This window comes from Vipera berus, assembly GCF_964194415.1.
Source record: "Vipera berus genome assembly, chromosome: 2".
Classification (NCBI taxonomy): domain Eukaryota; kingdom Metazoa; phylum Chordata; class Lepidosauria; order Squamata; family Viperidae; genus Vipera; species Vipera berus.
The window spans coordinates 151,528,229-151,541,054 of record NC_138203.1 but is presented as its reverse complement, the minus strand read 5'-3'; the positions used below and the strand labels follow the sequence as shown (position 1 = coordinate 151,541,054).

The 12,826-nt window shown below is 40.3% G+C and overlaps 1 protein-coding gene across 1 annotated transcript in view; it reads right to left on the bottom strand.

Annotated features, from left to right (window-relative positions):
* The window catches only part of ACVRL1 (activin A receptor like type 1), a 36,912-nt gene extending 24,638 nt beyond the window's left edge, over window positions 1–12,274 (bottom strand). Inside the window, exons 1-3 of the mRNA XM_081316455.1 lie at window positions 12,072–12,274; window positions 7,573–7,787; window positions 5,045–5,144 (exon numbers count right to left, since the gene is read on the bottom strand). Coding sequence (XP_081172581.1) covers window positions 5,045–5,144; window positions 7,573–7,787; window positions 12,072–12,198 — 442 coding nt within the window. The 5' untranslated portion in view covers window positions 12,199–12,274. The remainder of the gene's footprint in view (window positions 1–5,044; window positions 5,145–7,572; window positions 7,788–12,071) is intronic.
* Between the last annotated feature and the right edge of the window lie 552 nt (window positions 12,275–12,826).

The window sequence follows — 12,826 nt, the reverse complement described above, 5'->3', positions numbered from 1 at the left end:
TCATTGATGAATAGTTGGCTCGCTTAGTCTTTTTTTTTTTACAAAACTGCTATGGATAAATATGCAACCCATTCAGAATCTAAATATAATTACTTTTAAACGCTTGAGAACAAAACATTCGGAGGATGATCACTAGCAGAACACAAAGTTTCTTTGTCAAATATAAGTTTCCAAAACATTTTGCTAGTGGCAAACTGGGAATAAGAGATAAAAAACAACAACAACAAAAAACAGATGACACACCATTCTTTCCTTGCCTGGTGTTTATCCATTAAGTTAAGAATTTTCTTCTCGGTACCTCAGAGTTAAGGCAGATCAGCCCAAGTGCAGACTTGATCTCCATTTTAGGTTGGCTTGCAGATAACAGAAACAAGCATGTTTAATGAAATGGCTCAGAACTGAGTGATAACATTAACATGTTTGTGTGGAGCATCTGTTAATGGACCAGAGTACTTCAGGCAGTAGGAAGACTATCCAGTGTTTGAATTTGTCCATGCGCAAATTATCCTTGAACATAAAAGAAGACAGGCTATTTCTTTGCTCTTCTACAGAATCCGCTTTGCACCTCTGTGTTCTCACGATGTGTTCTATATTCAGCAACTGAGCTAATAAATTTCTGCTTTATAGTGGGATAATCCTGTCTGGAAGAAAAATGATATTTCTGTTTACAGGGGAAACTGGACTGCTTCAAGGCTGTCTGTCTTCCCCCTCATTCCACAACCCTCAGGGCAACCTGCAACCAAGATTAGAAGCTTTGGGAAAAGCATCTGGTTATGAAATTAATATAGCAATGTCACAGCACCTTCACAGTTCTAGGTGAGATTTGTGAGGAGGAATAATGCTTTGTAGTCAAGCAGATTCACCCCATTACAAATATATTACTATGGCTGGTTACACCGCTAGCCAGATGCTTAGACTGGATTTGGCATTTTTATTTACCTATGAAGTTCTCCCAATGACCTGGGATAGGCAGATGCTGTTGTTTAATAATATTAATAATATTATTAAATGTTATTAATAATATTAAAGGTATTGTTGCATGATGTAAACTGTTCCAGGTAAAGCAGCCTTTTGCAATTGACTGGAGGTGATTTTGTCAATGCCAATGGTGGTATTATTTTTGATCATCGCACAGTCAGCCAGATGTTCAGACTGGGTTTGGCATTTTTGTCTACCTATCGAGTCCTTACCAACGACCTGGGATAGGTAGATGTGGATGTTTGATGGTGTTACAGTTATCGTCAGAGGATGGAAGTTGTTCCCAGTAAAGATGCATTTTGCAATCGACTGATGACGAATTTGTCAATGCCAGTGGTGTTTAAGTGGTGCTCCAGTTGTTTTGGGATTGCCTATTACTATTGGTACTACCCTTGCTTGCCTTTGCCAAAGTTGTTCTAGTTCTATTTGTAGGTCTTTGTATTTTGTTATCTTCTCCAGTTCTTTTCTTCTATTCTGCTGTGATGTCCACTATCCAGACTTTTTTGTCTTTCTTATCGACAATTGTTAAGTCCAGGGTTTTATGTGGCAGGTGCTTGTCTATTAGAATTTTAAAGTCCCAGAGCAATTTAACTTTTTCATTTTCTAACACTTTTTCTATTTTATGGTCCCACCAGTTCTTGCTTGCAGGCAAATATTTCTTGCAGATCTTCCAATACACCATTGTTGCTACTTTGTCATGCCGCTACTTGTAGTCAGTCTATGCAATCTTCTTGCAACAGCTTACCAGGTATTCCATTGTTTCTTCAGCTTCTTTGCATAAGTGGCACTTATTGTCTGTTTCTGTCTTCTCAATTTTGACTTTGTATGCATTTGTCCTTAAGGCTTGGTCTTGTGCAGCTAGAATTAGTCCCTCGGTCTCTTTCTTCAACTTTCCTGCTCTTAGCCATTTCCAGGTCTTGTTATTATCTGCTTTCCCAGCTATTTTTTTATGTACTGGCCATGTAGTGCTTTCTCTTCCCATGCCTCCGTTCTGTTCTTCATTTGGTCTTCCTTGTAGACTAGTTTGGTCTCTCTAGTAATCAGTAAGCCTTCAGTGCATCTTCATCATTGTCCTTTAGATATTCTTCCAAAGCCATTTTTTCTTCTTCAACCATCTGATGTACTTGCAACATTCCATGCCCACCTATTTGCCTTGGTAGATAGAGTCTGTCAATGTCACTTTGTGGATGAAGGGCTTGATTCATTGTCATTATTTTTCTGGTCTTCCTATCCATTGGTTTTAGTTCTGCTTGAGTCCAGTCCACTATTCCAGCTGTGTATCTAATGACTTGATTTGTCCAGGTGTTGATTGCCTTCATGGTATTTCCTCCATTGAGTTTGGACTTTAAGATCTTTTTCACTCTCTTGATGTATTCACCTCTAATCTTTTTCTTGATTTCAATGTGCTTGATGTTGTCAGTTTGAAGGATACCCAAGTATTTGTAGTAATCTTCCTCATCCAGACTCTTAATGTTATTTTCATGGGGCATCTTGATTCCTTCAGTTTTCACTATTTTTCCTTGTTTGATAGTAAGTGTGGCACATTTAGCCCATCCAAACTCCATTACAATATCTTGGCTATATACATAGACAGTGTTGAGCAGCGATTCTATTTCAGATAGTGTTTTTCCATACAGCTGGAGATCATCCGCGTAAAGGAGGTGAGATAGTCTAGCAGATGTTTTTGATGTTTGACAGCCATGGTCTGAGTTATTCAGTATTGTTGACAGAGGAAACAGTTCAATAAAAATAGTAGTGGTGATAATGAATCTCTTTGAAATATTCCTCTCTTGATATTAACCTTTTCCAGTCTCTCACCATTGACCTGCAACTGTGTCTTCCATTGTGCCATCGATCTTTGCACAAACTCTATTTCTACTGACTCCTGTTATTTCTAGGCACATGATTATCCAGTCATGTGGCAGAGAGTCAAATGCCTTTTTGTAGTCAATCCATGCCACATTCAGGTTGGTCTCCCTTCTCTTGCAGTTTTCCAAGATCATTTTGTCTATTAGGAGTTTATCTTTTGTTCCTCTGCTATTCCCTTTCTGCTCAGGTGGGAAGAGATTGTTTTCAGCTAGATGCTGTTGGACTACATCAGCTACCACACCAGTTAGGAATTTGAAAGTTATTGGTAATTGGCCTGTAGTTGCCTGGTGCTGCCCCTTTTGCTGGATCTTTCGTTATCAGATAAGGTTTCCCAGTTGTTAGCCACTTTTCAATTTCTCCTCCTTGTAGTATGTTGTTGAACTGCTTAGCAATGAGTGGGCATAGAACAGTTGGACGTTTCAGCTAAAACCATGCAGTTCATGTTCACCTGGTGCTGACCAATTCTTGACCTTCCTTGCTCTTCTTTTTACTATTTCTGCTGTTATTACTAGTTTTTTTCATTTCAACTTCTGTTTTATTTGCATCCATCTCTTTTAACCAAGCTGCGTCCTTGTTGTATTTCTTTGGGTTATCCCATATCTGTGTCCAGAACTGCACTGTTTCTTCCTTGTCAGGTACTGGCTGATTCATTGCAGTTTCTCCATTAATGGATTGGTAGAAACGTTTCTGATTGGACTGAAATTGGAGCTTCTATCTATAATTTGCAATTTGAGCTTCATATCTGCTGATCTTCCTGGCTATAGCTGTTATTTGCTGGTTTATTATTTCCAGTACTTCCTTGATCTTCCTTGTTTCTAAGTGGCATTTGTTGATTAGGTATTCTTTGATCTTCTTGTTCTTTTCTTTCATCTGTTCTAGCTTGCTTGCATCTTATTTTGCTGATCTTATTTTCTAGTCTAACCTTCTATTTTTATGGTGCACTGTTTGGTTATTTTTTCTTTGTTGACTTTGCATCCCAGGTATTCAGTTATAAGTGCAGCTGTGCTGTACATTAGTTAGTTTGTTTCTCGCAGTGAGTTGGTGCTTATACTTGATATTGCAGTATTTGCATCTTTTAATGCTTGTGCTAGCTGTTTCTTTGGAACAAGCTTCAATGCAGGCATCCTTATTCTGTTGTTTTTGTGCTCTTCTAGATGCTCAGTTATTCTTTGTTTCAATGCTTTTATTTCTTTAGTTAGAGCGCTTTGTTCTTCCTCTACTGCCAATTCCCCCTGGTTTGCCTCTACATTCTGAGTTGCTTCTGGCAGGGCTTTGATTTCTTTGCCCTGGGTAAACCTTTGCAGTTCGTCCAGTTCTGTTTCTGTGAACACTTTATTTTGTATTATAAATTGACAATGATTTGCTAGTCTCTGTTCTGTTATTTCTGATTCTGGATGTTGTTCTTTCCAGAACTGGTGCATTCACTTCAGATGTTTTCTTCTTGTTCGACTTGATCTGTAATAACAGATCATTATTTCTTTGTTTTCCATCACTGTGTATTTGCGATGGGTAAACACCTTTTCTTCCAGTAGTTCTGCAGCTGCTGGCCCTGGTTGCTCAGCCAACAGTCCTGAGTCCTGTAGCCCATTTTTCACCAGATATCCAGGAACTCCAACATCTACTGCAGATCTTGTTAACCTGGGCAACATCTGAGCTGGTATGGCTTTCTGAAATTTATGTCTCACCATATTTTTTATGGGAGAGACACTCTTTGTCTGACTCCTCTGATGAGGCCTGTCCAGTCTGGTTGAACCTCTGGCATAGCTCTCATCTTCCTCATAGCACACAAGCCCCGCAACCACGTCAAGGTAGTGCCTCACTGGGAGATTGTTGTTGTTGTTATTTATTATTACTATTATTCAGAATTATACAACATGCACTAAAATGTGGATGGGAGAGTACTAACAATATTGAATTTTTATTTTTTGCAAATTGGGGGTGGGGTCTCTGAGTTCAGTTGCTTCAGAACCTGCGGTCTGAAGGCTCAAAACACTTTACAAGGATTGTGCAGTAGAAACAGTGCTATGTGGAAGTGTTCTGAAAGTGCAAACCAGACACAAATAGGCCTCATGAATAAAGAGATGGCTCAAATCTGTATATTTTATCAGAGAACTGGAATGTATATTCTTTTTTTCCAAGAGGTTCAGCAGTTCTCTGCTGGTGACAATTCCAACATTTCTTTCTCTCCTTGGCTTACCAACGCATTCAACCAAGGTGATCTGCCGAGCCACAGTTCTTTGGACGAGAAAAGGCAGCCCAGAGCCACTTCCAGTAGTGCAGTCATCATTCAGCAGGACCTGAATACAAATCAAACATGGGAAGAATCTTAGAGGAATAGATTATCAGGTATATTTTGGTGAGAGTAATAAGCATGGCAAGCCTGCTTCTGGAATTTGCAACTCCTTAGTAAGTTGCACTCTGCACCATGAAGGAAGGAGGGGTTGGCAGCATTATGTGGCAATTGCTTCCATTGCAGGAATGCACTGGGAACTTTTTTCAGGGTCCCCCCCCCTTGTAATCCCTGGCAAAATCTGGCTTCTCCCCCACCCCAAATATCTGGAATTCTTTCTAACCCTTTTACCTTCAGTGACAACTGCAGTTAATTGCACAGGAGGTGTCTGTATTTTCTTCTGTGTGATGAAGTTTCTGCTTTCTCTTTGCACAGCATACCTTTTTGGTATACAGGTAGTCCTCGACTTACGAGCACAACTGAGCCCAAAATTTCTGTTGCTAAGTGAGACATTTGCTAAGTGAGTTTTGCTCCGTTTTACGACCTTTCTTGCCTCAGGTGGTTAAGTGAATCACTGCAGTTGTTAAGTTAGTAACCCGGTTGTTAAGTGAATCTGGCTTCCCCCATTGATTTTGCTTGTCGGAAGGTTGCAAAAGGTGATCACGTGACCCCGGGGACCCTGCCACCGTCGTAAATATAAACCAGTTATCAAGCACCTGAGTTTTCATCACATGATCATGGGGCTACTGCAAAGGTCGTAACCCTGTAAATCAGTCATAAATCCCATTTTTCAGTGCCCTTGTAACTTTGAAAAGTAACTAAACGAACTGTTGTAAGTCAAGGATTACCTGTACGTGTGCATGGGAAGTACAGGGCAGGGTGCATGTGCTCTGCTGGGGGCCACATAATCAGGAGGGAGGGAGGGAGGCTTAGAATGGAGTAATCAGGAATATTCCAAGCAGCTGCTCAAGGGCTTCTCCTACAGAGATACTCTCTCTCTCTCTCTCTCTCTCTGTGTGTGTGTGTGTGTGTGTGTGTTGTACAGAGGGTGTTTCTGGATTTTTTCCCCTCTGCAGCGCCCACTTGGATCACCCCCATTTTCAAATCCAGCATTTCTTTTGCCAGTTTTTCCTGCCATTCCAAATTAATTTCTAATCTGTACATTTTTCAAAGTAGTATGCCGCTGAAGGAAAGACGGACTTGATCTACTTTGTGTACAGGTAGTCCTCGACTTACGACCACAATTGAGCCCAACATTTCAGTTGTTACGTGAGATGTTTGTTAAGTGAATTTTGTTTACTAAACAAACTCTTGTAAATCGAGGACTACCTGTAATTTCTTTCCAATATTCACTTGGGTTGGAATGAATAACAAGTCAAGATCTGAAGACTCTTTGAGCTCTCCGGCCCAGGCTGAGAATTTTTAACTGGGGTTTTTATTTTCAGGGATAATTTAATCTTTTAAATTGTTTTTTAACTTTTGTATTTTGTATTGGTGTGATTTTAAAATGCCCTGTAAACTGCCCTGAGTCCTTCGGGAAAGGGCGGTATATCAATCTAATAAAATTAAAAAATAAAATAAAAATTAAAACCAGCCAGAAATTACTCTAAGGCACTTTTCGTCTTTTCGGTTTATCTTGATTTTGCTTATCTGGCTTCCCATCTCAGAAAACGTCTCCTCTACAGTTCATACTAAAGTTACTTTGAAAGAAACTTTATTTATTTTTATTTATTTTTTTTAAATTCCATTTATATCCCGCCCTTCTCCGAAGACTCAGGGCGGCTTACAAGCTTAGCAGTAGCCTTCGTTCTATGTATATGCCTGCTTATTAGGGCTTTCGGGGGGCCCCAAGCGGCATTATTACAAAGTCAGCTTAATTGCCCCCAACAATCTGGGTCCTCATTTTACCTACCTCGGAAGGATGGAAGGCTGAGTCAACCTTGAGCCTGGTGGGACTCGAACCTGCACTAATTGCAGGCAGCTGGTGTTGCTTAAGGAGTGCAGAGGTGCCCAACCTTTTGGGCACCAGGGACCGGTTATGTGGAGAGAGGTTTTTCCATGGACCGGAGAGGGTGTGGTTTTGTGTGCTGCCTGCATCCCACAGATAGGGCTTTGCTTGTTTGTGCGGACCGGTTGCTGGCATGCCGCAGCCCAGTACGGGTCCGTGGACCGGGGGTTGAGGACCCCTGCTTTAGTGGGTCTCTAGGATTCTTCCAATGGGAGAAGGCAAATGTGCTAACAATAGCAGGAAACATAAATTACAGCCAAACGTATTCATCCCAGTGGTGGGGCAATCAACAAAGAAAACAAGGCTGAACAATTTAGAGTGGAAAATATTCAACAGCAGTAAGGTAAAAACAAGCCAAGGGCAACCAGTACAAGTGCAGGTCATGATATTTGAACCTACCCTATCACCATTAAAACAATTCTGGCTTAGAATAAGGTGAACAACTAACCCCAGGGGCATTGAAATGCCATTCCTAATGCATACTTACTTCTAAGGTGCTGTCCCCAGCCAGAGAGTTCTTCAGCATAAAATCCACATCGCCCAGTTCATTAGAGCCAAATGGCATGTGTCTCCGCCGGCTTTGGGCCCACTTCCAGACAAAAAGACCAACTAATATCATGAGAATCAAAATAGCAAACAATGGAACCAGGACCATCAGGAGAAGATTCTTCAAAGATGGGCCCTCTTCAGGCAGGTCTTCATCTGATTGGAAGAAGAATGCATTTAGTTATTACTGCTTTTCTTTTCTTTTTATAAAACTTTATTAAATTTAAAAAAAAATATATATACAAAATACAGGTAGTCCTCGACTTATGACCACAATTGAACCCAAAATTTACGTCGCTAAATGAGACATTTGTTCAGTGAGTTTTGCCCCATTTTACGACCTTTCTTGCCACAGTTGTTAAGTGAATCATTGCAGTTGACAAGTTATTAGCTTGGTTCTTAAGTGAATCTGGCTTTCCCCCTTGACTTTGCTCGTCAGAAGGTTGCAAGAGGTGATCACATGACCCCAGGACACTGAGACCGTCATGAATATGAACCAGTTGCCAAGCAGCCGAATTTTGATCACATGACCCTGGGGATGCTGCAATGGTCATATGAAAAATGGTCATAAGCCACTTTTTCCAGTGCTGTTGTAACTTTGAATGGTCACTAAATGAACTGTTGTAAATTGAGGACTATCTGTACAAAAAATTAAAAAAAAAGAAATTAGAGAGAAAAGAAGGAAAGGAAAAAGCAAAATTGGGAAAATGCAGACAAGAAGGAAAAAAACTGTAAAAAACTGTAATTCCTGACTTTTTTGGTGCAGATGCAAACATAAAATACAGTGTCCCTTTGTGTTAGAATCAACCATAACAGGTGGTATTTCTATATTCATAAACAAGTCCAATGATCAAATCCCAGGATTAAAGTTGGTTACTAGTGCTTTTCTAGTGGCAACGGGTCCTATAGATTAACCATGTATAACTTCTCAGTTATTCTAAACAAATGGAAATATCCCCCCGGAAGTAGGCATCAGAATTTCTTTACTCCATAACACAGGAAGTCATAGAGTCTTTGGATTTTCATTTCCTCTGACGATATGATTAACAAGAAATAGGATTAATGTGGCGTCCAGAGGTGATGAAAATGATGCACAATTAAGGGAACTAGGGATGTCCAAGGGACGCGGTGGCTCAGTGGGTTAGGACGCTGAGCTTGTCGATCAGAAGGTCAGCAGTTTGGCGGGTCGAATCCCGAGTGCCGTGTAGCAGAGTGAGCGCCTGTTACTCGTCCCAGCCTCTGCCAACCTAGCAGTTTGAAAGCACATAAAAATGCAAGTAGAAAAATAGGGACCACTACGGTGGGAAGTTAACAGCGTTCCGTGCGCCTTTGGCGTCTAGTCATGCCGGCCACATGACCACGGAGACGTCATCGGACAAGCGCTGGCTCTTCGGCTTTGAAACGGAGAGTTGGAAACGACTAGCACGCATGTGAGGGGGAACCTTTACCTTTACCTTTAGGGATGTCTAGCCTAACAAAGAGAAAGGCTAGGGGCGACATGTTAGCTGTCTTCCAGTACTTGAGGGGCTGCCAGAGAGAGGAGGATGGGTCAACTGATTCTCCAAAGCAGCTGAGGGTAGGACAAGAAACAATGGGTGGAAGCTGGTTAAAGAGAGATCCAGCCTAGAACTAAAGATAAATTTCTTGACAGTGAGAACAATTGATCAAAGGGAGAGTTTGTTTCCTGGAAGTTTTTCCAGAAACTGGAGGTTTTCAAGAAAAGATTGGACAACCGTTTGTCTGGGATGGTGTAAAGCAGGGGTAGGCAACCTCGGCTCTTTTATGACTCATGGACTTCAACTCCCAGAATTCCTGAGTCAGCTATGCTGACTCAGGAAATCTGGGAGTTGAAGTCCATGAGTCATAAAAGAGCCGAGGTTGCCTACCCCTGGTGTAAAGTGTCCTGCCTTGGGCAGGGACCAGAAGACCTCCAAGGTCCATTCTGGTTCTATGATTCTAAAAAGCAGGAAAGCTTAGCGGCTGAAGCAGGCTCCTAATCTTATTGGAAACCTATCTTCTGCACAAAACCAAAACTGTCAAGTGGCTTTAAGAAAAACAGACAGGTAACTCGCACTTCCTGAAAGCTTGGTAGGATCCAGATTCAAGGTTCCTGCTCTGTGTTGATACTGAACAGAAGCATTTACAAGGGGAGGGAGTCTTAAGAACATGTTAGCCCCCATTTTAAAAAATGGATACATATGGCCACTAAACATACACTTCATCTGTTTTTATTACAACATATTCCCTTGGTCCGTGTTAATAGGGTTTGGGGATGTTTCTCTGAGAACATGACTAAGCTTCTGTCTTTCTGCTATGAGATGTACAGCACATTGAAAGATTTTGTTACAGGGTCAGCATATTCTTTTCTATTCAGTTTATTTCAAACCCGATCCTTGATAGCATTTTTATTTAAGTAAATAATTCGCTAAATAACTCAGTGATCCTAAAAATAGAGATAGGGGTCAACTTCCACTTGCCCTAATGAAGATCATTTCTTTACTTGGTAAAATGAATAGAATAGAATAGAATAGAATAGAATAGAATAGAATAGAATAGAATAGAATAGAATAGAATAGAATAGAATAGAATAGAATAGAATAGAATAGAATAGAATAGAATAGAATAGAATAGAATAACAGCGTTGGAAGGGACCTTGGAGGTCTTCTAATCCAACCCCATGCTTAGGCAGGAAATCCTATACCATTTCAGATTAAATGGCTGTCCAATCTCTTCTTAAAAACTTCCAGTGTTGGAGCATTCACAACTTCTGCAGGCAGGTTGTTCCACTGATTAATTGCTCTAACTGTCAGGAAATTTCTTCTTAGTTCTAGGTTGCTTCTCTCCTTGATTAGTTTCCATCCATTGCTTCTTGTCCTCCCCTCAAGTGCTTTGGAGAATTCCCTCTTTTTTGTAGCAACCCCTGAGATATTGGAACAGTGCTATCATGTCACCCCTAGTCCTTCTTTTCATTAAACTACGCATACCCAATTCCAGCAACCATTCCTTATATCTTTTAGCTTCCAGTCCCCTGATCATCTTCGTTGCTCTTCTCTGTACTATTTCTAGAGTCTCAACATCTTTTTTACATTGTGGTGACCAAAACTGGATGCAGTATTCCAAGTGTGGCCTTACCAAGGCATTGACACTTTATGTGGTCTTGATTCTATCCCTAGATAGAACTGTGTTGGCTTTTTTGGCAGCTGCAACACACTGCTGGCTCATATCTAAGTGACTGTCCACTAGGACTCCAAGATCCCTCTCACAGTTACTACTACTGAGCAAGGTACCAGCTATACTGTGCCTGTGCATTTGGGTTTTCTTGCCTAAATGTAGAACCTTAATTTTTCACCATTGAATTTCATTTTATTAGCGCCCAATGTTCAAGTCTGTCAAGATCCTTCTGTCTCATAAGACTATCTTCTGGAGTGTTGGCTATTCCTGCCCGCTTGGTCTCATCTGCAAATTTGATGAGTTCCCCATCTATCCTCTCATCCAAATCATTGATGAAGATGTTGAAAAGTACTGGGCCTAAAACAGAGCCTTGGGGTACCCCACTGCATACTTCCCTCTATGAAGATGCAGTTCCATTGAGGACCGCATGCTGAGTACGGCCAGTCAACCAGCTACGAATCCATCTGTTGGTGATGCTGTCTAATCCACATTTTTTTATCTTATCAAGTAGTAGGTTGTGGTCTACTTTATCAAATGCCATAGTGAAGTCCAAGTAAATGATATGCACAGCATTCCTCTGGTCCACTAATTTTGTCACCTGGTCAAAGAATGCAATAAGATTTGTCTGGCCTGATCTGTTTTTGACAAATCAATGTTGATTCTTGGTTATGACTTTGCTTGCCTCTAATGTTCACTGATTTGTTGCTTGATTATCTTTTCCAGAATCTTCCCAGGTATTGAGGTCAGGCTGATACAGTAGGTCTGTAGTTTCCTGGATCTATTTTTCACATTTTTGGAGATAGGAAGTACATCAGCTGCTTTCCAGTCCTCTGGTAGTTCCCCAGTGCTCCAGGGTCTTTGAAAGATATAGTTCAGTGGCTCTGAGTTCACATCTGCTAGTTCCTTCAGAACCTTGGGGTGTAATCCATCTTGTCCTGGTCTTGTCCTTTTTTTTAATTAATCTGATTTATTTCTATCTTTTTGCACAAGTGAGATAACTATGGTGAGTAACAATACAGTTCAAAAAGCATGCAGAATTACAACATTAAATAGGGTTGATTAGCTAATCCATTCACAAAATGTGTGCCATCTCATTTTGTCCAAGAATGGAAAGATTACAACTGCTTGCTGTACATCTGTGTGCGTGTGTGTATAATACAGTACTACAACATATTGTGTATATTATTGTAGGCGGAAAGTCAAAAGGCACACAATCTTGTTCCTGTTTAGGGGAAAATACTCTTCATATAAACAAATTTAAAAAAATACCTATTAGCCGGATGGAAAGATTCAAATTACACATGTTGCCCTGGCAGCATTTTATGCCGTAGGTTTTTGTGATAGAGCCCCAGCAAAACTCATTCGCTTCCTTCAGACAGCCTTTCTTATTGACCATTTTTCCATTCTCCAAGTGTTTGCTTACAAAACACCAATCTCCCGAGCATGTGAAATTTTCTGAACATACTGATTGCATACAGATACAGTTCGGCTGACCTGTAACACAAAAGAAAATATAATTCACAGATATGTGAATTTAAATGATGCACATTTTATAGAGACTGCAATTGACACAATCTTTATTTAGAGGGTAGCCCGAATTCTACCTTTTCTCTGACCATCTTTAAGAACGGGTGGAATGTTTAAAAGATATAGTGATAGTTAAAAGTATAGTGACAGTGAATGGTGGGATAATATCTAAAGTGACAACACAGGATGACACTGTGCCTTTCAAATTTCAATTTGGCTATGTTCATATACAAGCCTTCCACGTAGCTCATGCACTACCCAAACTCTGCTGAAAAAAAAAAGAAATGTGTAAACTACTTACATGTTAATTCTTTCTCCTCAGTTACTAAATAAACCTATTGCTATAGTAGGTAGGATAAACACTGGAAATATAAGCTTCCCATCATGATCTGGCCAAGATATGGACATAGATATAGCAGACTTTGGAACAATGAAATAGGCGTTGCAGTTTTGATAAAATTAAAAATAAAAAAAATGGGAGAGAGTCAATGATTAGT